This window comes from Prinia subflava, chromosome 19, assembly GCF_021018805.1.
Source record: "Prinia subflava isolate CZ2003 ecotype Zambia chromosome 19, Cam_Psub_1.2, whole genome shotgun sequence".
Classification (NCBI taxonomy): domain Eukaryota; kingdom Metazoa; phylum Chordata; class Aves; order Passeriformes; family Cisticolidae; genus Prinia; species Prinia subflava.
In genome coordinates, this window is record NC_086265.1 from 10,896,137 (window position 1) to 10,919,181 (window position 23,045).

The following is a 23,045-nucleotide window of genomic DNA, read 5'->3' on the forward strand; positions in this document are numbered from 1 at the left end:
ATTAAATTAAATTAAATTAAATTAAATTAAAATAAAATAAATGCACTTTGTAGCACTGTCAGCAAATTATGACAGTGCTCTGTAAAGAACACATACTAAACAAAATCTTCCATTTAAGAAATACTACATAGTTTTTAGGAAAAATCCTGGAAAAGAGTAATCACTGTTCACTTAATTTGTCTGTATCACCCATGAAAGTGTATCCAAGTATCTCAAAAATGTTTAGTATTAATGATGATGAGAACACCCTGTTCTTAGAACTCAGAATGGTTTCCACCCCTTGGCCTTATGAAAGTGTATAAGGACAGGGAAAATGAGTCTGTAGTTGCAAGAACAAAGAGCCATAACATTCTTAACCTTCTGGAAACTTAGAAAAAATTCAGTGTGACCTCTGCCTGGGTAGGACACAAGACTCCAGAGGGAAGTCTTCTTTCCATGGATGCAGCTGTCTTTTCTGGTGTTTCTGAGGATTGTTGGGCAACTGATTTGAAAACTCAATCCATGTAGAGTGTAACTGCATTAATTCCAGTATTGACTCAGGACAACATTAATTATATCTGGGCCTTAATACTTGTTGGCTTCAAGCTAAAAGGCAAATTGATTTCATTGATGTTAAAAATCTGCCTTGGTGCTAAAGCCATCAGAGCACAGAGCACTGGGGAAGGCACAGTGCTAAAAGAAGACACTTGCTGTACACACAGCATTTCCTTTGAAACAGTGAGTTTAATTAGGGGGTGATGTGCCAGATCCAGAGATGTTCATTTAAGTATTTACAGTGTGTATGAAGTGATTAAAAAAGATCTTCAGGATTTTTGTGACCAACTCTGTGGCAGCTTTATTATGGAGTACTCCTGACTGAAAGCTAAGTCAGTGCAGGGAAAGTGTTCATCAGCTGTTCCTTTGATCCAGCCAATTGTTTTGCTGACACCTACAGTGCTAATTAATTCCCAGCCTCATGAAATGGGGACTCTTGTCTCTCATCCCAAAGCAGGGAATTAGCCCTCAGCACAGCATATGACTTTGGATTAATATATCTGCAGCTTTTTTGTCAATAAAGCAGTTTTGTAACTAGAAAACTCCAATGGACTGTGGTTTGTGGCTGTTCCATACACAGACTTTAAATTCTGGCATTTGCAGAGGCAGCACATGGTCAGTACAGCCCAAAGGAATTCCTGACACGTTTGGGGTGTGATGGTCTCATGTTGTCAGGTGTAACAGTGCCAAAGAACTGCTGACACCAAAGCTGGCATGTGGGAGGGCCCCAGTAGTGTCCATATCTCAGAGTTCACCTGAGGCTTTGCTCCATTTCTGTGCTGTGTGTGTAAGATGAGAACACTGATCCATGAAGAGGCTTTTTTGGGAACAGTTTATATTGTCTTTAAGGCATTGATCAGGCAATTACTTGGAATGCAGTACTCAAGGTCCAAGTGAATTTCTTCTACTCAGAGCAGTTCAGTGTGGATGGTTTTATTTCTGCATCTGAACAAGCTAATTATTTTGGGAACTCACTGAAGGATGATACCTGAATTATGAGGGAAGGCTGTGACAATGTTGGACCTGGGCTAAAATGATTGTAACCAGATTTTCCTGCAGTTCTGCAAGAGCAGCCAAGCTTTCACTGTGCTGCTCTAGTCCTTTAGCATGTTATTAAAGCTTCCTGGCTTCTCTTATTGAGTTGGATGCACTCTGGCACCAATATGTATTACATACAAGTGCCTTATGTGCTTAAAAGGCAGAGTTCCTCCAAGATTCTGCCTGGAGGGAATGAATCCAACTGACTCAATACTTCTGAATCACATCTTTATAGGAGAGGAAATTTACCCTTTGGTTATGTTGTGGAAGAGAACCATTTTAACTGTAATCACTCCTATAGGAAGAGTTTATACTGGGTGTAAGGGTAATGCAGTTTGCAGTGTGACCGTGGGTTTGAATGGAAAAGCAGCCCTGACAAATAACCCCTTTTACAGACCTGATGCAGCTTCTTTGCAGCTACAATTGTGGATATAAGACTCCCATGTGAGAACAAAACCCAGGTGAAAACAGATGGGACTTGCTGTGAAGTTGTGCCAGCCACTCTGTCACATCTTCCTTGGTGGCTGAGAATGGCCAGGGCTGTCCTGCTCATTTGTGCTATTTTTTTGCCCAGGCCTCCTGTGAAGCCTCTTAAATTACACTCTGGTAACTGCAGACAGAAATTTGCAGCATCTCTGTAGTGAGCAGCCTTGAACTCCCAGTGAATAAAATGCTACTGAAACTTCCCACCACTTCCACTGCCCTTCAGCTCAAACCCCGAGGTGCTTTTGTTCCCTATTACAAGCAATTCCAATTAGGGACCGGAGCCCTCTCCTGTCAGAGAGGCCCCAATTCAGTTTTACCCAGGGCTACCCCAGTAAAGGCTTTCTGACTTTGGTCTTAATCCCACGTTCACAAATGTTTGCAGCAAAATTCACATAAATTCCTGTTGTTAAATCAATTTATCAGTGCAGACAAGACTGCAGGAGGGGTTGTGAACCTTTCTAATATAATTAATTATTGATTAGTGTTTGATAGGCTGAGGTTAAAAAAAACAACAAAAAAACAAAGGAGAGAACATAATGAAGAAAACAAAAAGGGTTGGTGTCTTGTATCATAGGGAAATCTTGGTAACTTGGGCAATAACTCCTAGTGGTGAACTCCACACTTCCTAACATTTCCTCTCCATTTTCTCCATTTTTCTGCTTGTGACCTGCAATACAGAGGTGAAACTGTTGCCACATAACTTTTCAGGAGGAACTGATCCAGAATAAATGAGGAATAGAGTTTTGGTGTTGAAGGTCTCATGTAACCATGCACCTTTTACAGCCAGACAACAGAGGGCAATAGACGTCTAGAAAAGATCGCGGCTGCAGAAGGGTTTCCAGTCCATCACGGTGATGGCGATGTCGGCTGCTCTCTGCACGGCCTCGCTGGGATCATCCAGGCACCGCAGGAACGCGTCCCTGTGCTCCAGCAGTGTCTGGCGGCCCTCCGGCAGCTCAGCCAGCAGGGTGAGGGCTTTGATCGCATTCAAACGCGCTTTGCTGGTTTCCTCAGCAACCAGCGGCAGTAAAGGTGGAATGGCTTCAGCACCCATGGCTGAGGATCTCCCTGTGGGGAAATAAGCTGGCTTTGAAATGTGTTATGGCATCTGATCATCGTTCTTTCGGATTGACACGTTCCGTTCCCTGCCCGGCTACAGCTCTGAGCAGTGCACAGAGGCACAACATGCTCTTCTTTCAGAGACCAGGCTTGGCTCCCAGCTGTTTATTTTTAAGGAAAAAGATCTTTCACGGTTAACTTTATCTGCCTTGCACATTAGTATTTCATTTGCAACAAATTATCTAAAAATATACGAGGCACCAAACGATAGAATAAACTATGTTTTGGAGGGGGGTGAGGAGGAGTGGAGTGTGTTAGATGCCCCCAAGAATATCCGCCAGTCTTTCGTTTTAAAAAACACTTCAAAGACCAAGATCCACTCCTGAGCTGTCTTTGGAAGCCCGAGGAAGGTTTGCAGAGGAGGACTGGAACACAACTGCTGTTATTGAGTCTTTTATGTCTAATTACTCATTCATCACACTGGAAATTTAGCAGTTAGTATTTTCTGTGTCATGTAAGTTACTTGGGAGAGCTACAGACCTTATTAATATTCATTGCTCTCCCAGCTGTGAGAGAGGAGCTGCCTCTAATCCCAGAATGTTCCCAGGGAGCAGCTCCTCTGCTGAGCACCGCTGATTCAGGGTAGCTCTAGGTTTGTGCATCTCTGTGTGGTCTGGGTTGAATGGAAAATGTTCCCCCTCTGGAGGGAAACGATGCAGGTGAGGTAGAGAAATAACTTCTTGACCTACTTAGGGGAATGAAATGTGAAATATCCTGTCCCCTCTAGGCACTGTCACGAAGCAACAATAGTTGCTAAAGAAAGTTACAAGGAAACATCACAAACTTAGAGTTTCTGGAGGAGCATTAACGCGGTCAGAAACTGAGGACTTGGGGGAGTGCGGGAGGTGGGGCAAATGTGTTGTTACTTAGTTGCCCTAGAATTGGCTTTCCAGGAGGTGCCCCAGCAGAATTTCCTCTGTCTCTCACCCTGAGGTGTGACAAGAGCAAACATCAGCGCTCCGGCAGAGTTGGCTTGAACTTCGGGCTGTGTGTCCTCCAGCAGGCTCACCAGCGCAGGAATCACCTCCTCCTTGCACACCGCGGTCTTCCCCTCAGCATGAGAACTGTGCAGAGAACGTGGTTGGGTTGTACAGAGAAGGTGGTTGGGTTGTACAGAGAAGGTGGTTGGGTTGTGCAGAGAAGGTGGTTGGGTTGTACAGAGAAGATGTTTAGGTTGTACAGAGAAGGTGGTTGGGTTGTGCAGAGAAGGTGGTTACGTTGTGCAGAGATGATTAAGCTGTGCAGAGAAGGTGATTAGGTTGTGCAGAGAAGGTGGTTGGGTTGTGCAGAGAAGATGTTTAGGTTGTGCAGAGAAGGTGGTTGGGTTGTACAGAGAAGATGTTTAGGTTGTGCAGAGAAGGTGGTTACGTTGTACAGAGAAGATGTTTAGGTTGTGCAGAGAAGGTGGTTGGGTTGTACAGAGAAGGTGGTTGGGTTGTACAGAGAAGGTGGTTACGTTGTACAGAGAAGATGTTTAGGTTGTGCAGAGAAGGTGGTTTGGTTGTTTCCCTCACTGTGCCTGCTGCCCGTGCAGCCCCTGGAGCCCCGTCGCGGTGTCCCAGCACTGTCACAGCCTGCTGTGCCCCTGGAGGGACTGTCCTGCCTGTGCCTGCTGATCCCACCTGCAGAAACAGGCCTCAGGACAGCACACTCACCTGCCTGCACGAGCTACACGGTATTTTAGGTTATTTTTCGGTGATATCTGGATTTTTAAGAAAGCTTTCTGTGGTACACTGATGGGCAGCTGCATGTAACAGGATGAAGCATTAAGGGTGTTGCTGGTCCTAATTACAAGGGAGTTACAAACCTGTCTGGTGGAGCCTCTGGAGATTTAAAAACCTGCTGAATCAGAGGGTCAAAATAAAAACTCCCAGATCAGTTTTCTCTCTTTCTTTCCAGCCTCTCTAATGAGGAGAATATTTAATGTGGCCCAGCCATTGCAGGAGCCTAAAATGTCGCTCATGTCCATATTTCAGCTGCATTTTGCTTCTTTCTATGACTCACGTTAATTATACTCTTTTCCTCTAAGACCTTTCTTGATTATAGGACATGTGGAAATGTGTAGTGCCAGTTGATATGTAAACCACATCATCTGCAGACCTTTTTAAATTAGACATTTGTTGAACACTTATTATATTTTCTGACTGCAGTACAGTGGATTTAAGTTATTCCTTTAACCCATTCTCTGATATACAAATTTAATATAAAGATTGCTTTTTCTGATCCACCACTGATGTATGTGGCAGCCTGTGGCAGAAAACTATTTCTGTCTTCAATCACAGTGAAAGTTTCCAAGGACCTCTAATTTTCTGAGAGAGAGCACTTTTCATTGGGGAGATTCTCCCTACCTCCACAGTGGTCAGAATCCTGTTTCTACAAGATTTTTCATGCAAGAATTTTTTCCTATCTGTGTTGTAGTAGGAAAAAAAATCCTGATTCCACTGCCAATACTGAAAACAAACAGAAGGAGAAGGAATGACTGATCAGCATCTGCTTTCTTCAGTGATTTATAGCAGCTAGAATTTTTTAAAGTCCCATTTTTGTTTTACCCATGTGTGCATTCAGGCTGACTGTGCTTTATGTGTGAAATGTGGTAGCTTCAGTGTGTAGTGGAACACAGCTGTAAATGAATAGCATTTATTTACTCCTGGAATTAGTTCTTTCTTGGACTTAAGCATTAGAGAGGTTTCTTTACCTGATTTCTAGGAGGACCCAGGCTGCTTTGCTCCTGATGGCTGGGGAGGGGTGTGAGAGCTTTTCCTTCAGCACAGTAACAGCACCAGCTTGCAGAGCTTCAGAAACTTCCACACGGAGACAGTTGGAGAGAGTATCGAGGATTAGCTCCTGGATCTCATCCAACTCTGTCTGCAACTTCAGGACCAGTGGGGGAATCAAACCAGCCCGCAGGACACCACCAGCCCCTGCAGAGGGGACACGGAGGGAATGTGGATGGATGGGAGCTGAGTGCAGCTCCCTGCTCCTGGAATTTCTTCAGAGAATCAAAATACATGTGGGAACTTATTTCCTTATACAGAAGTGGGATTGAGAGATGGAAACCACTCCATCCGTGCTTTGTTTATAAATGTCATCTTAACATTGCTTCTTCAGGAAGTTTCCCCAAAACTCCTCTAAAGAAATCAAGACCAAGTAATAACCAACATGACAATTGCTTTGATGTTCCCAGTTGCTCTATTATATTTCTCCCAAAATTATCCTTGCAAGGAAAATAGAGGATATATACGTACATTAGAAAGTCACCTTCTATGTGCCTTTCTAACTGTTCTCAACATGAGCATATGCCAAGAGAGGCAGAGATGTCAGCCTTTAGAGCTCGTTCTTTGATTCTCCATGGTGGTTTCTGGGGTGAGTGGGTTGGGAAGTCAAGATTTTGGGAACTGTCAGCTTCCTCACACATTTCTTTGTAGTAGTTCTGTCAAGGCAAAATTTTAAATTCTGAACTTTCCATCAGAAAGCACTCTTGCACTGGCTCCTAAAATATAACATCAAAGGCAGAGAGATCCTGACTTGCCCTGAAAGTGATGTCTTTGCTATGAGCAAGAGTCTGATTTGTACCACTTCTTACCCTTTACTAAGTCAACACTGCAACAGCAATGCCAGGGGAAAGCAGAACGTACTGTCCACAAGTAACTATGTGAAAACAAAATTCTCCAGCTTGTCTTGTTGCTAAGACTGATTCTTTGGTTGCTATGAGAAATGTGGCTCTTTTCAAAGTGACTCATATATGGTTAGATAGGAAGTTTTGTGGATAAGAGTCATCAAGGTATTTTCAAATGAATCTCCACAGCAGAGACAAGTGGGAAAGAGATTTTAATGACTCCTGGTAGTGCATAGGAGAAATCCCTCGCTCTGATAATTGGGTGAAAAACAGGATTCTAATCTAGAGGTTACTGTACATACTGTTGTACATATTTCCAAGGCTTTGCTAATACTGAATAACTTATGTTACTGACTTATTAGGATCTATGTTACAATGCCAAGGCAAAGAAATGCCTTGGGGTGATATTACAGCTTAACTACCTGTACTAAATTTGGAGATCAGTTTCTGAGAGAATTCAAATAAATAAGGAAAACCAGTTCCAAGACAATTCACTCTGAAGGCTAACAGCATTTCACAAACAAGGATTTCTCCTTGTGCCAGAAAGGCAAAGCAGGAAAGGAAAGTGAAATAATGTTCTTTGAAGCTGTGGTTCTGTGTGTCACTACACAGGGGAGTTGGCATTTTGAAAAGAACCCAACCAACCCTATATTGTTCCCTGGAGGAACAAAAGAAATTTGTCAAAGAGTAACTCCAGCCCATTTATACTGTCCCTGCAGGAGGATGTGATAAAGGACACCTGCACTAATGCTCTGGAAAGGAATCCTTTGGAGGGTCCCTGGGAAGGAGGCCCAGCTCCATCACCAGCATCAACCCTCTTGAAAAGGATTGCTGGGGTTTGGATTGTACATTACAGGTATAGAAACATATAACATTATAGGTTAGATAACAGCAGGAATTTGTCTGGAATTCTCCATGCCTTATGGAATGCCAGGCAGTAGGGAACCCACTAGTGAACTGTTCCCAAGGACAGCAGACTAAAGCAGTTAAATCATATCTGGAATTCCTTTAGCCACACTTCCCAACAGCCTTTTGAAATGGCTGCTGAAAGACAAGATTTTTTAAAATAAACTTTTTAAAGTCTTCCCAAAGTTTTTCATGAAAAGAATGGCCTGAGCACATGAAATTGGGATCCCCAGACTGCTCACAGTCACCACGTGCACTTCTAAATTCTGGGTTGCTGTGGAAATCAGTACAGAATCTCAGTTTGGGAGGGGCAGTTTCAGAGGAAGAGTAATAAATCAGAGGTGACACACCTGAACTCACACTACCTGTCAAAAGCACCTGTGTGTAGTTTCAACTCATGTGGATCCCAGTGCTGCTTGGGCCAGTCCACAAGCAAACCCTCTGCACAGTGCAGACACACTCTGGTTTGAGCCCAGAGAAAGCACTCCTTGATTTAACTTAACTTTCCATCTGTCTGTAACAACTGCTGCTGTAGCATTCCCTCTACCTCCCTCATGCTGGAAGATGTACTCGGCTCTTTCCTATTTTTTGTACTTGCTTTCAAATGCTTACTAGCCATTTTTTAACCCATCATCTTAAGTTTCATTTTCACTTTACTGAAATTCTCTCTTTTCAAGACTTCCTTGCTAAGTTTTCTCAATTTTCTTGATCATTTTATCATCATACAGCAGGGAAGTATAACCAGCATTCAGGTTTCACTTCTTTGTATCTGGACAATTCAATCATCTTTAATAAATTCCACCAATACACTCATCCAGCCAGGTCTGTTTCACTGGCCCTTATTCCTTCCAGTTATTTTTTATTGACTTTCTTTGCCTCAGCCATCCCTCATTCATTGCACTTCACGTATTCTTTTAGTACTGGCCTTTACTACGGCACTGCAGTCCTGGGTGTGAAACCCAACAAAACCACTTTGTGTCTGTGTCCATAAGCTGCTGAGATTATGTACAGTGTTTTCTAGAACAGCTTTGATTTTGTGCAGCCATTAAGCAGTATTTATTCTGGTGCTCATTTCGTCTGAACACTTGGGATGTTCTAATTTTTTTTAAAATTGATTTTGTTTTACCAGGCCAGGTCTTTGTACCAGGAGCTTTCTTGTCTGCTGTTATTGTCAAGCTCTCTGAGCTCAAATGCTGTCATGCTACTAGAGGGAGCTTCCCAGATATAAATATAGAAACAAAGATGAATTGTTTGACCTTGTCAAAAGTCTCAATGTGGTGAGGAGAAAGAGGGTGGAGAGGAAAGGCCATCAACAACAACAAAAAGAGACTACCTAACACTGAGACTGAAATTTCCACGTGGAAATTCGTCATGGTTTTCCCAAGGGAAGCACAGGTTGAAAGGTCTAGGGAGGGAAAAGGGAGGAGGTAAAATCAGTGGCGAATTGTTTGGGAGTCATTTGTAAATGAGAGTGGTCTCAGATCCTTGGATGATCTTAGTGAGCAAGCAATAGGAGGGGAAGGTAAGCTGGGGTTTTGAAGAGTCCTGTACTGAAAAATACAGTGGCATCCTCAGGATATCGACTTTTTCATTAAAATACTGCCCTTTCAAAAGGGATTTGTCTGTTGCAGAGAGTGTTCTAGATAGCCTGGGCCCAGTGAAGTAGTTGGGAAAAATGTTTTCAAAATGCAAATAGTTGCATTTGCAGCTGCATAGTTAACGTCATTATTGATCTGTTTTTCTGAGAACTTGTAATCTTCCCTTGGGCTGCTTTTTATCTGAGCACTCATCTCTTCCTTCTCATAACTCGCTGGCCACTCTCATCCTCCCTTTCCTGATTTTTTTCAAATAGGCTCAGAGAAGAGTTCCCACTTACTCTGTTCTCTCAGTATGGCTGCAGGGTATGTAAACAAGTTAAATTTTGTAGAAGACAAAGGAGTTATTTACACCATAACACTGGTGTTTTGTTTTGGTTCTCAATTACATAAATCAAATCACATTGCAAATCTTTTTCCTTAAAAATGCTGGTTTTCAACTCAAAATGTTTGTTTTGGTCTGAAGCATGTGCCTCATGCACGGCCACAAAGTGATTATTGGTGTAATAGAACATAGAAAAATCATATGGAAATACAGATTCTCTAGAATATGAGTCTTTGTTGGCACCTTGGATGTCTCTGTGATGGTCACACAGCTATTTGAAATGCTCAGTAAAGGCATTTGTGCTTGGGAAGGGGCACACAGGAAAGGCAAACAGAGCTGTGGGAAGGGAATCCTGGCAGCCTGGCATCACAGGCAGCTGGGACAGCCCGGGGGAGCTCAGACTGAGGAGCCAGGAGATCCTGACAAAACTCAAAAATGCAGCTCTCTCCTTGCCCTGCAATAGTTTATCACCATTCAGAGGGAAGCAAGGCTTTATTACCCTTGTGAACACCACCATACATCACAGACATGGGCAGCCACAGTGCTGGGGTGATGCTTCCTCTGTGCCAAGAGTGATACCTTGAGTGACAAGATGAGCACAGGGGATGCTGCCCCTGCACATCCTCCTCAACAGCTCCTTGCTCACTACTGTTTAAATGGAAAAAAATATCACTTATTCTGGGAAGATCTCTGAGTCACCTGTCACAAGAGCACTGTTTATCAACCTTGTAGTAGCTTATTTAATGTTAAGATTCAGCATTTTGATTCTCAGTGCTGCCAGCATTATGGCTGTGTCAGGGAGTAGATTGAATATATATAATATTAGAAATACTATAAAACTGGGCTGAGTTTGGAGCAGGAGGCAGACCACATTCAATGAACTACAGCTCACTTGCCTAGGACCCATCAGATTCACTAAGCCTTCTACCTGAAGAGGAGAATTCTCTCAACATCTTTGAAAATCAGGATATTTTCCTCTTCTTTGCAAGAATAGTTCTCTGTCTTTCCATGACAACTCAACAGGAACAAACAGCAGTGTCCCAAAGGATGCCTGTGCCTGGAGACAGAGGCTGTCTCTTATCTGAAAGGCTGAGGGGTGGGAAGCCTCTGTTTATATGAACTGGAGAGCTACTGGGATATTAAGAGAACTGAGGAAAACTGCAGAGATTGGATCAGACTGGAAATAGTAAACAATTCTGTATCAAACCATTTCAAATGGGAGCATTGGCTGGACACATTTATCTTATGAGATCCCTAGGGATTCGCCAGGTACAAAATCACAACCTCAACAGTAGTGTCTGTCAGATCCTCATTAAAAATACAACAGATTTATAGAACTTTATAAGCTTTATAAAAGCACTATGTGATCTGCTTTTGAAGCCACTGAGAATTTTTCCAAGACTCAGGAATTTGGGATGCTGCCTGAATGAAAGATATGACAGAAATTAAGGTTATAAAAATATTAAAAAGTCAGCAGTGCCCTGCAGGAACACATAATGTGGCTGCCTCTGGGGATGATTTAAAAACCAAAAATGTTTCCAGCATTAACAAGGAACAGGAAAGATTGGTTTGATAAACAAGAGGTTCCTAAGCCTCAGTAAAGAATGAAAGAGATTCCTGCATATCTCATTTTTGCTTTTAGAAACTTTGTTTTAGAGTGTGTGCAATTGTAATATCAAAGCACCACTGAAAAAATTAACATAGAAACTACATCTGATATATCTGCATTTTCTTCTCTGGTATAATTTAGAAATCCAAGAAACAGGTTACTTAAAAAAATTTGTCATTTTGATAGTAATTAAGACTACCTGCTTGAAAGGAGGGGGTTTAACTATTTAAATCATTCATGGCCAATGAAAAGAGGAATAATAGCTAAAGAATTAAAAATGTTAGTCTACAGAAGGTATTTTATCCCATCTCTAAAAACTCTGGGGATGAATTAGACAGAATAGGCTTGTGTTTCACATAGAAATTTTCCAAAATGAGAAATAAACCCCGGGTTCTGTTTCTGTACAAGAATTGTCTCCAGTTCAAGATCAATAACTGACCAAGACAAGTCCCCTCATTCTGACTGATGGCAGTATCAGATGCTTCAGTGGGAAATCCCCCAAACACAAAGGTGGAAATAACGAAATGTGTTCTCTTTAGTAACAGTGCACAGTCCAGCAACTGTAGATTGCTGCTCATTCATGGAATCTGAAGGCAGTCTCCAAAATGAAAGCAACTTTTTCTTCTTTTACTGAAACTATATTGACTTATTATCATATACAAGAAAGCAAACAATCAAAATGAAGGGGAAATAATTTTTTTTCCTAGCTCTTATTGTTTATAGTCTGCCTGTAAGTTGCAGGATAAGCTGAGCTATCTTTTGCAGGGGTTTTATTCAGCCCTTCTGAACTCCAGCCCCTTGCACCTCCCTTTTAAGTAAATTTCTATAAGTTCTCTAAATTTGTAACTTCATCCATAGACACCCTCACAGTCATCCCAAAGTTGTGAATGCATGTGCACACACAGAGCATGCATTTCACTGATCCTCCATGCAGATTAATCACACAAATTGGGAAATTGCTTGGATTTTATTTTTATTACAAGATATCTTCACAATTTCTTAAAAATAATAAAAATCAAAGAAAAAGTTTGTCAAAATTCACCCAGAGGGTTGGGGTTTTTTTTTAATTGTTCTATTAGATGAAGAAGGAAATGTCACCCTGAAATTTATTAGTTTCCTCTACAGGGAAGACTTTGCCAAAATACATGAAGGAAGGAAAACAATCTGATGTGCACTACTTGTGCCAAAGTCCTCAGATCAATAACTGCAGAGAAAATGAAAGCCTTAAGATTTCTACTCCCAAAAAGCTGAGCCTCAGCCACTGAGCTACCCCATTTCAGATTGTCCAAGTCAGACTTTATCCTTTTCTTTTGCTGGTCACTAGTGAACATGTGTAGTTCTAAGATGAGACTAAGAGGGATCAGTGCAGCCTTTAACCATAAGAGACTCCTGAATTTCAGCTTTCACAAGCACCCACATGCAGCATTCACAGAAGGCAGGGAATTTACTGTGCCTGACAGAAAACATTCACAAACATAAGCAGAACCTGAACTGGCACATCCACAAACACTGACTTAAATCTTGGATTTTGTCCTTTATACCAAGCATGTACATCAAGTGTTAACAGCTCCTGTAGCAAGTTTCAGTCACACAAAAATTGATGCTGGAAGGTGAACATGACATTATCAGTTTGACAAACGTTCATATGGTTATTACTTCCATTGTAGCAATTTTTGGAGATTCCTGTGGAGAAAGGTCTGCCTTGTCACAGAGGTTTGTAGAGATGTGTGAGAGCTCATTTCCTACAGAGATGATTGTCTGGCTGGCTGGGGTGGAAGGAGTGGCAAACATTTGTTTCAGACAAGTCAGTTGAACAGCTGAGAAACCAGTCAGAACCATTTTATACAATAAAAAGTCTTAAACTTTTAAGTCCAACTGCCCCTAATGTGAGAGCAATGCACAATTGCAAGTTTTCAGAACTTCTGCTGAGAAAATAGGTTGAAAGAAAAATAAATCTTTTGTCTTTTGGGACAGAGGGCCAAATAATTAAAGCAACATGAATGAAGTTCAAGAAGCAGTTTTCTCAACTGTCTTAAATTTCTATACCTGAAAGTTACACCTGTGCAACTGGAATGCATCACAAAATGGCATTACACAGCCAAGTGACCATTAGAACACCTTGGTTATCTCTAAGGTTCACCTTCTGTAACCAGTGAATTAACCCTACACATGCTCAGGCTTTAAAAACCTTTTTTTTCAGTTTTGTTCCTTAGGAGAAATATGTCACTAAGATGGTGAAAATGTTCTCTGAGCTTCCATAGTACAACTAAATGGCAATCCATCTGAAACAGAGGTATATGAATGAGAATGTTTCCTATAGAGGTTTGATTATACTACTGTCAAACATTAAAAATGAGAGGCTTAAAGCAACCAAATATCTAGAATTAATTATGTGTCAGATGCTGAAGAATTTTGTGCTGAAAATTAACCTCAACTTGCTTTGAAGATATGAATCATTGCACAGACTGAAAACTGAACAGACTGAAAGACTGCAAATAGTGGTAGAAGAGAACAGGAAGAAATTAATGGGAACACAAATTTAGTCTCACTGTGTAAGTACTTCTTTTTACATTTTCTCCATTGTTAGAAGGGTGGGAGATCATGTTATGTTATATGTTATGTGTTGCGTTGTGTTATGTTATGTTTTATGTTATGTTAAAAATGACCTGATAGAAATTTCAAAGAAGAAGGAACTGGAGAAATTGTAGTGCTGACAAATCCACTGCTTCTATCTGCTGGTCAGGCCTGCTGGCAAAGCTGCAAAAAGGCAATTTTATCCTACAGTTCACACTGCTTCCACTGGTGCCAAGATGAGCACAATGGACTGGTGAGAACTGATAAAACCTCCTGAAAAGAAGAATACAGTACTACAGGTGGGTGAAATCCTTTTCTGCTTCAGATGTTCTGGCTTGGCAATTTTGTTTGAAATGAGCGCAGAAGAAACACATCTTGATTGGAACCACAGGCCCAGATGGCTGCACGACGTGAGTGGAGCTGGGTGGAAAAGCAGATTGAGCCTCCCCTCTCCTCTCAGACCTGCTACTTTGCAGATTCCATGTTTTCCATGGGAAGCCATGTTCTTAAGGAAAACCGCTTTCTGCTGCTCAAAGAGAGCTGCAGTCTGCTCTGACTGAGGCTCTGCAATCGTGCTTTCCAGTGCCTTCTAGCCCATACTTTATTTCAAGTAGTGAAAAATTCAAAAATCCTGATTGAATACAAGCCTGCCAAGGTGTGGGCTGCTTTGAGGATGATTTGTTTTTTGAAACACCTCCCCAGTAAACGCTGGGCACAACAGTAAAATGAAGCTGTTACTTAACCTGGACTAAAATATTAGGTCTAGCTTCTGTAAACACTCCAGATTAAGCACAGGCACTTCAACAGTACTACTTATGTGCTTATCTATAAGAACATTATATACAGAGGATTCAAAACTGTTAAACACTTTTGTGCTTTATAGGTGGGTTGGTAGATGGATGGGAAACTCTCAGAGTTTATGTAGATGCAAAACCACCTGTGGGCCTGATGCTGAATAAGTGGACAATTGTCTAAACCAGTTACTTAGTCCTGTCTGAAATATTCCAGATTTTTAAAGAACTAGACTGGCGTTTGAAGTCCCCATAGTAAAGCCACCTGGATGTTCCCAGCTCTTCTCCACAGCTTCCTAGAATTACCTTTGTGTCCTCAAGAAAAAATGTTACCTTTTTTCTTTTTTTTTTTACTATAAAATAATTTCTGTTAACCAGACACAAGGAGTTTATAGAACAGATGAGTAACAGTGCCTAATAAAATCGTAGTTATATCTTGTGGTTCTTACATGAAGAACCACATGCTCAAAGGATACCAGAAAATGTGAAGTCCAATCATAACATTTTTTCTAAATATCTATTAAAATATACATAATCCTTCGGAGGGCCCAATTTGATACTTCTTCAGCTGGTAAGATCATAAGTGGCAAAACTAAATATATTTGAAACCAATAGAGTTTTGTTTGTTTGTTTGTTATTAAAAAAGTTTAAAAAGCCCAAAAGTTCAAATGCCTACCCATGTCCTCAAGTGGGACAGACCTACTTTCAAGTCACTCTTCAGTGAATATTTAATCATTCCTATGAAGTGGAAAACTCCCAACCAGGAAGATTGCAGGAGGGAAGAGGGTACCCTAAGAATAATCAACAACCTTGCTCAGACCACTTTAATGGAAGATCTGAACTGGTACAATTTGTTTTAAAAGCCTTGGTTTCAAAAAATTCCTGGCACTCTTTAATTGCATCTCCTGGGTGGAATTCCCAAATATCTCTGTATTTTGATCTCAAGTGATTTTTTCTGTTCAACCTTCACAGATCCTTTGTTATATACTTTACTAAGTGATCCCCAATTTGGGTTAACATTTGAGGGATTTTGTTTTGTTGTTTTTTTCCCATTCCTTTGCACTTAATAGTGAAAAATTAGCAAAGAATACTTTAATTCACTTTTTTTTTAGAATAACATAATAATGCAGTCTTGAAGGATGTGCTCTTCACAAAGAACTATGTTCCTTTATCTTATTTCACAGTATCACTGTAGCTTTCTTCATGGATTCATCCCAAAGCTTAAGGACTGCTGTGGAAAGTTTCCTGCACAGGAAAGCCAGAGCATCTTCCAGGGCTCTGGGAGAGCAGCTCTCCTCCAGCTGCTGGATTTGATGTTTGTTTTTCTCAACTTGGCTTCAGCAGCAACTGCTGATGCAGCAGCTGAAACAATGAGCTGCAAACACAGGAGGTTCATAATAGAACTGTGAAGGAAGGGATGTAAAGCACTCAACATTTGTAAGGTTTGGTTGTTGTTTGCTGTTCAAAGTTCTTTTTTAGTTGATTGGGATATTAGATGCAATGCATTGTCTAGGTTCACATTCTCAAATGCCTCTCATGATTTGCTCTCATAGGAAGAGTAAACTGCTGACATTAAGCAAACCCCTCAGTTAACTGAAGGGTGAGAGAAGATAAAAGGGTGAAATCCTGGTAGAAAGTGAATTTTCATCTTAAATGATGAAGCCAAATGAGGTCAGGCTGATACCACCTGATGGAAGGTGCATTCATGATTTTTTCCCCACCATCTCACAGTCAGTGATACAAAGCAATAATATATCAGATAGATATAAGTATTAGATCCCAATCATCTGTTCATGATGCTATTTTAAATTCTTCCACGTGAGAAAAATGGTTAAAAATAAAAATACAGCCTTTTTATTCTCTTTTAAATGTTCTGTTCAGTTCTTCATGCTGAGAGAATCACAGACCTGTCTATAAATATCTAACCCAGATCTACAATTGCCTGTTAAAAACAGAGTGTTTGGTAGAAGATTGAATGAAACACAAAATGTCTTTTATTAAATTTTTATTGCAGACCAGATGTGACCTCTCAATTTACCCTCTATCATTTGGAGATGTACATTCACCAAGAACATTGCATGTGTGCACAAAAATATTTTCATGTTGTCATGGTATAATAAAGGGTAATTGATTAGAAAATCCCTATGGGATTCTCCATTTAAGAGCACTTTTTTGTTTCAGCACTATTGTCTTCAAAATAAACATGTATGAATGCATCTGTTTTGATTGATCCAGCAGAAAGCAGCAGTAAACAGGCAAGGCTTTGGCTTTTGGCTAATGAATAGCCCTGGCAAGTGGAGTGAAACCCATGCAGCCAGTGGGGACAGGAGGTTGTGTCTGGAGTGCTGCACCTCCACGGGCAAACTCTGCTCCCTTCAGACTCTGGTGGGGGGAAATGGTGACCTCCCTGACACAGAGGAGGAAATGGAAATCCAGTCAGATTGCCACAGGTCCCTAAAATTACTCCTTATATTTCCACACAAACTATTCACTTTCTGTGAATAATAAACCGATCGAGTGAATACACAGAATAACCCTTTCTGTTACTGTCCAGTCTATCTGTTTACAAAGCACATTCAGAGTTCTGGGTTGAGGACTGGATTTCTGTGCTCTTTGACTTTGGCATTTAATCACCTGTCCAGGCTATTTGGAGACTTATTTCTCTTTAAATTCCTGTGGGAGCTTAGCTACATGTAATGCAATCAATACATGCTGAAAGGCTCTAATTGAGAATTTCTGGATGTAGGACAAGGTAAGACTGAAGAAAACTTAGACACATCTGATGAGGCATTTTTTGGGCAAGTTGCTTTTTAACTCTGCCATTAATCAACACCAAGCTCCCACATGGTGGTGTTGAGACAACAGCCCCTAAACTTCTTAGACCTGTCCCATTACTGCATGTTTGTAATTCCTGCACTGCCAGCATTTGATCTGTGCTCTGGAGCCTCCCTCGAAGCTGGAGGAAAGCGGGTATTTTGTTCTAGCAATGGAAAATGCCTAAAATTGCTCTCTCTGTAGACAGCATGCACGCGATGCTCGGCCTGGCCAGGATGATGGTGCTGGTGCTTTATTTCTGCCACAGTTGGTTAATGTGTGGAAGATGCCTTTTCTCACATATCAAGTACTATACTAAAGATACATGTAATGGGACAGTTTCTATAGTAACTACTTGTTCTTTATGGAATTGCAGATTAAACCTGTACACCTTGTTATTGTTCTTTTATCCTATTATCTAGACTACTCAGTTACCAGAGATACATTTTTAAAATTCTATTCCCTTGCCAACATAACTATATCAGGGGTTTATGCACTTGCAAGCAAAGAGTATATATGAAAAACAAAACACTTACAAGTTTTAAATTGACTCTTATCTGATCTTATAAATGCACTGAGATGTTTGTGCATGTATACTGAAAGCTAAAATTTCAAAATAAGACTATAGAAATATTTTTATTAAAACAGGTCAAAATTATGATTTGAATATTATTGTTTTGCTGGGAGAACAATGCAAGCTATGTATTATGACTTTTCTAACAAATTTTACTAGAACAAATTCACCAATCTAGATGTACTGGCAAACTCTTCTAATGTGAACAACATCTAAGATTCCTTATTACAAGAAAATTTTCTCTACACCGTATACTGATTTTTACATGAAATGATTTCATTATTGTAATTTGCCACTGCTACATCTCTGTTGATAATATCAGTACTGGAAGTGATATCATTTACAGGAATCAGATGCTTTCTGCTTTGTATTATGTTAGCCTTATTGTGGGAAAAAATGCCTGCATCCCGTCTGTGTGTGAGCCTCTGTTGCTATCTCCAGCAGAAGTGTATCAGTAACAAATCACGCTTATAAAATTAGCAGCGTAGGGAGAAATCAGCTACCTGATCAGGGATGCAGATTCAACAATGCAACTAGTATTGTAGCCAAAAGGAAAAAGACGCTAGGAAAAATATAAACTATAAATTGGGTAAATCAGTTAATGAGATGAAAATGATACACATCGATAATTAAAAAAAGCTGTAGTAAATCACACATACCCAAATGCAAAAGGCAGAAAGGGAAAACCAGATACAATTATATGTCCAGTACTGAGAGCAACTGAGTGATGGCAGAAGCGGAAAGCAAACAGTAGAATAAATTCCGTGTAACTAAAGAAACTGTTTTTTCTCCCTTTACCCTTGACCGCATCCTTCCAACACGTATGTGACCGGTTCGCCTAAAACACGCATTGAGCAATCAATCCAGACCTGCCGCTGCTGCCGGAGCGGGCACGGCCGTGCCGCAGGGAGCACGGCCCGCGGAGCGGCCCCGGGTGCGATGCAGTTGTGCAGCGGCAGAGCCCGCGGCACGTCTGTACCGCACATTATGTAACGCGCGAGTGCAGCGGAGCGTACGAGCCGGGAGAGAGGCACAAACCCCTCGCCAACACCCAGCTCCTCCAGCGCCGCGGCGGGGCGGGGGCTGCGGGGGCTGCGGGCCCGGCCGCCCCCCGGGCGGGAGCCGGAGCGGAGCCGGAGCGGAGCCGCCCGCCGGCCGCGCCGCCGCCCCGCCCGCGGTACCCCCGGCGTTGGCGTGGAAACGGGCTGGCGGCTCCGGCTCCTCCTCCAGCGCCAGCCCCGCGCTCCCCCTGCCCCGCTCCCCGGCGAGAGCGCGGAGCACCTCCCTGTCTCCCGCGGGGGGCCGCCGGACAAGTGCTCCCACTGCCGCCTTCAGAACAGCCCGGGTTTTTACGGTTGTGTTTTCCAGGGAGAAGATGGGAAAGGGCAGGTTCCTGCTTCTGCCGGGGCTGCGGGGCTAGTCCCTGCAGTCGTGGTGTGGTCTGCTCGGCAAATCACAGATGCTGATGTGAAAAAGGGCCAAAGCAGAGGAGAGGCGTCAGTGGATGCGAGCGTTTGTACTGATGGATTGAGGAGGTGGAGGATGCCTGCCTGGTGCTAGAGAGGTGAGTGCAATATTCCGCATTTCCTTCTCTCTTAAATCAGTTCAGTGATGGACATTTCCAAAATAAAAAGGCGCTTCTAAAACAAGAGGGAAAAGATGTCATTTCGAAACAATAAGCTATGCTTCTGCTGGATAAAAAATATGAGTGTCACTGTGAGGTAGGAACATTTCGCTGTGTGTAGACAAAAAATAGTAAAGGGGAGGCAGGCTGCTGATACAGTGAAAATGACCTTCTCAAGGGATACTGGCCTTCCATGAGCTGCTGCTTCAGCTTGGGCCCTTTTTCTAAAAATTAAGTGGTCTCCCCTTTCCAGTCTGAACTATAACCCTTAAATAGCCAATACCTGAGCTTTAATAAGATCTGTTGCGTTCTCTTAATGATTCAGAAAGATAATCCATTCGATTCTGCCTGTTGGGAGAAGAACCTCCACGCTATGTAGCACCTCCTCCCAGGGAAATGCAGCCTGGATAACATTCTATCAGAAAAGACTCCTGCTGCCAAATTTCTGTAATAAATCCTCCTGGTAACAGTCTCATCTGCTCATTGGAAGGATGTGTGGCTCTGCAGAGCCTGGATGTGTTCCCTCTCCGTGTGTGCCCATGCATGTGAAGGAATGAGGAGGGTTTATATTAATCTGCACCTGTGGACGGCTCCTATCTGCACTTGTGCACCACAAGTTTTTTGGTATCTTTGCATTTGCATTTTGGGGGAGTGCTTCATACACAAAACCCCCAAGCCTTCAATGTTAGCTGAGAGAGCTGCAGACAAATAGATGTCAGTTTAATTTCTGCTCATAGGACTGATCTGATCTGCTTTTGGCTGTTTCACTGTAGAAGCTGTTTAACGTGTGTTCTTGCAGTATTTATTCTGCAAGATACTGACCTAGCTTAATATTTTCCTGGGGAGACTTGAGAAAAAATCACTACCTTTCCCTCCAGCATTTCTTAATATTGTTTATATCCATCTTCTGATAGCCTCCCACCCACAATTTGATTTTTTATTTGGGCTCAGCATTTCGTGCCATTGTGGGTCACACCCTTCGGGTGGCCATCAACACTTCATCCACAAAGGTTACACCAGCAGCTCAGGTGCTGTGAATACCTACTTGTGGATCACAAAGGGGAAAAATATGAGTGTGTACTTTGGACTTAGGGGAAATCTTTTCTGACTTTATGGATATAGACGTTTAAAGTCCGAGCTGATGCCTTAGGTGCTGTTATAGGCACAAATCCTCACTTTTCTTCAACAGGCATAGATTTGACAGCTGAACAGACACAGCTCTGCACAACAGAGAGTGTTTTGCCATTAACTTGGCTGTCTCCATCAAATCATTTGTTTGGAAGCTATCATGCAAAAAGCACAGATCCCTGCCCTTGGATAAAGGACATTATCAGAGGAGAGGCCTATGTGTATAGAAGGATGAAGATTTAGTCTTCAAGAAGCCAGTGACAGGTGTAATCAAAAGAAAACCTCTTAGTCATAAGGCATATTTAGGAGAAAAACTCATGCTGTCTTTCATTACCAAAGCACTGATTACATTTTCAGAGAAGAATCCCCCTCTGTGTACATAGGTATGCTTATAAGGAAAAAAAGCTGATTAATTCTGTGTAAGCCATGGAAATTTCACTCTGACAATGGACCTTACAGAGAGCAATAACCTCCGCGTGCCACATAAAGAATGTTACACGTCTGGCTGAGATTATGTGCTTGTCACTTCATTGGCCACTGGTGAGCAGAGTTGAATAAGTCTTCTGGAGGTACTACCTTGAATTTTGTAAGCCTCCAGTGCAGTTTCATGTTTCAGTTGCAGGCCTTGGTTTTGAATTCAGTGGTGATAATCTAAAAATAACCAGCCAGGTAGTTCTGAAGGACTGAAGTGAAAGTGTTCTGGTTGTCTCAGTTCTGATTATGTACTGATGGAACAAGGTATGTGAAATTTTAAGAAGTGGAGATAGAAACACAAATGTGTCCTTTGTCAAGGAATCTACCTGCTAAGCGGTGAGGAAGGGGGGGATAAGGATAACAGAAAATTCAGTAGGTAACAAAAGCTCAAATCCTTAAATGGTGAAGTCAGCTCTTCCTCTCCAGCCTAAGCAGATAAGGATTTTGACAGCAGATAGAGCCTTGGTTGATGCACAGGGGTGAGGCAATATAAAACAATGATGTTTTTTTCTCTCTCCTCCTCCATGAATTAAAGAGAAATACTTTCAATGCCTTTGGGTTAAATCACAGTAATCCCACTTATTTCAGAAGAAATTCTTCAGATTTATGTAACTGAAAAGGAGAGTTGAATCTGACTATTTCTGCTAAAGTGTTGGTCCTGCTCTCACAGGAGTCATTGGAAGTTTTGTGACTGTGTTTTATTTCAGTGGGATAGAGCCCAGCACAAACAGTTTCAATTATCAGGTTCTCCTTTGTCTTTAGGAACAACGTTTGTAGTTGGTTTCAATGAGGTCACCAGCTCAGTGACAAATTCAGGACTCTCTACTTGCATCACAAACTGTAATTCATAAATTATCAGTTATCTGAATCATGCTTTTTTTACTGCAAAAATGGGAGTGCTACTCCCATGTTAAGGTTGACAGTACCCACTCTCAGCAGTAGCAGTTTCTACACAAGCAATCAACTATTTCCTTTTATCTTAGAGAAAACTTATTCAAAGGCCCTTAAAAAATCAAAATCTTGGCCTACGTGCATAAAATCATATTTATACTTAGAGAGAAGAATTGTCCTATTTTTATTAAAAAAGAAGGCTAAATTTTGTTCTTTGTGATCTCCAAAGTATCCAGAATAAATCCACATCCATTACTAGTTACAGCAAATTCCCTTCAATTGAGACGATAATATGACTTATATTTTGTATGTTATATTCAAAGATCATATTTTTATTAAACTTCCAGAATTCAAGAGTGGTGATTAGGAAGTCCAAATTTCAGCTATTATATTGATGAAAGAATAATCCCAAATGGGAGAAACTATACGGATCCAAAGCAACCAAAATCAATTCTCTTTGCTAAGTTCCCTGGCCATTTAAGGTATGTGGAATAGACAAGATGACAGGGAAGGGATAAATTCAGTTTGATTTATTCTGTTATTGAATCAGGAGTGGATACATATTACCAATTTAGGTTGTTTTAGCTTTCACGTGGAATCAAGGGCAGAATATAACCCTTGACATGAAGGCTGCACAGAAAATACTCTTCTCAGATGTGTGGCTTTTCCTCAGCGCTGAAGGGCAGTGCTGCAGTTGGATGGAAGGAAGAGATTGCTGGTGGGGCCATCTCCTGCATCCAACCCACACTTCAAACATTGGTTACTATTAAATACACTTAAACTCACAACTAACAAAACGCATGGCAAATCTCAGGAGACAAGAGCTTTATATGTTTTCCTTTTTTACTTCTTCAGGTCAGAGCAATTTCTGTGGCTCAGTAGAAGCTCAACTCTCCTCAGAATTCCACTTTATTATTTAGTATTGGACAGCCAGTGCATCATTAGGG

General features: G+C 41.5%; 2 protein-coding genes across 3 annotated transcripts in view; one reads left to right on the forward strand and one right to left on the reverse strand.

Annotated features, from left to right (window-relative positions):
* Nucleotides 1-5: 5 nt before the first annotated feature.
* The window catches only part of RSPH14 (radial spoke head 14 homolog), a 74,856-nt gene continuing 51,816 nt past the window's right edge, over nucleotides 6-23,045 (reverse strand). For both annotated transcript variants that reach the window (XM_063416413.1, XM_063416414.1), the window contains exons 5-7: nucleotides 5,873-6,098; nucleotides 4,105-4,241; nucleotides 6-3,126 (exon numbers count right to left, since the gene is read on the reverse strand). In XM_063416413.1, the coding sequence (XP_063272483.1) occupies nucleotides 2,867-3,126; nucleotides 4,105-4,241; nucleotides 5,873-6,098 (623 nt within the window). In that variant the 3' untranslated portion in view covers nucleotides 6-2,866. The remainder of the gene's footprint in view (nucleotides 3,127-4,104; nucleotides 4,242-5,872; nucleotides 6,099-23,045) is intronic.
* Nucleotides 17,972-23,045, forward strand: part of GNAZ (G protein subunit alpha z) — a 50,776-nt gene continuing 45,702 nt past the window's right edge. Inside the window, exon 1 of the mRNA XM_063416412.1 lies at nucleotides 17,972-19,545. The gene's annotated coding sequence lies outside the window, so the exon portion shown is untranslated. The remainder of the gene's footprint in view (nucleotides 19,546-23,045) is intronic.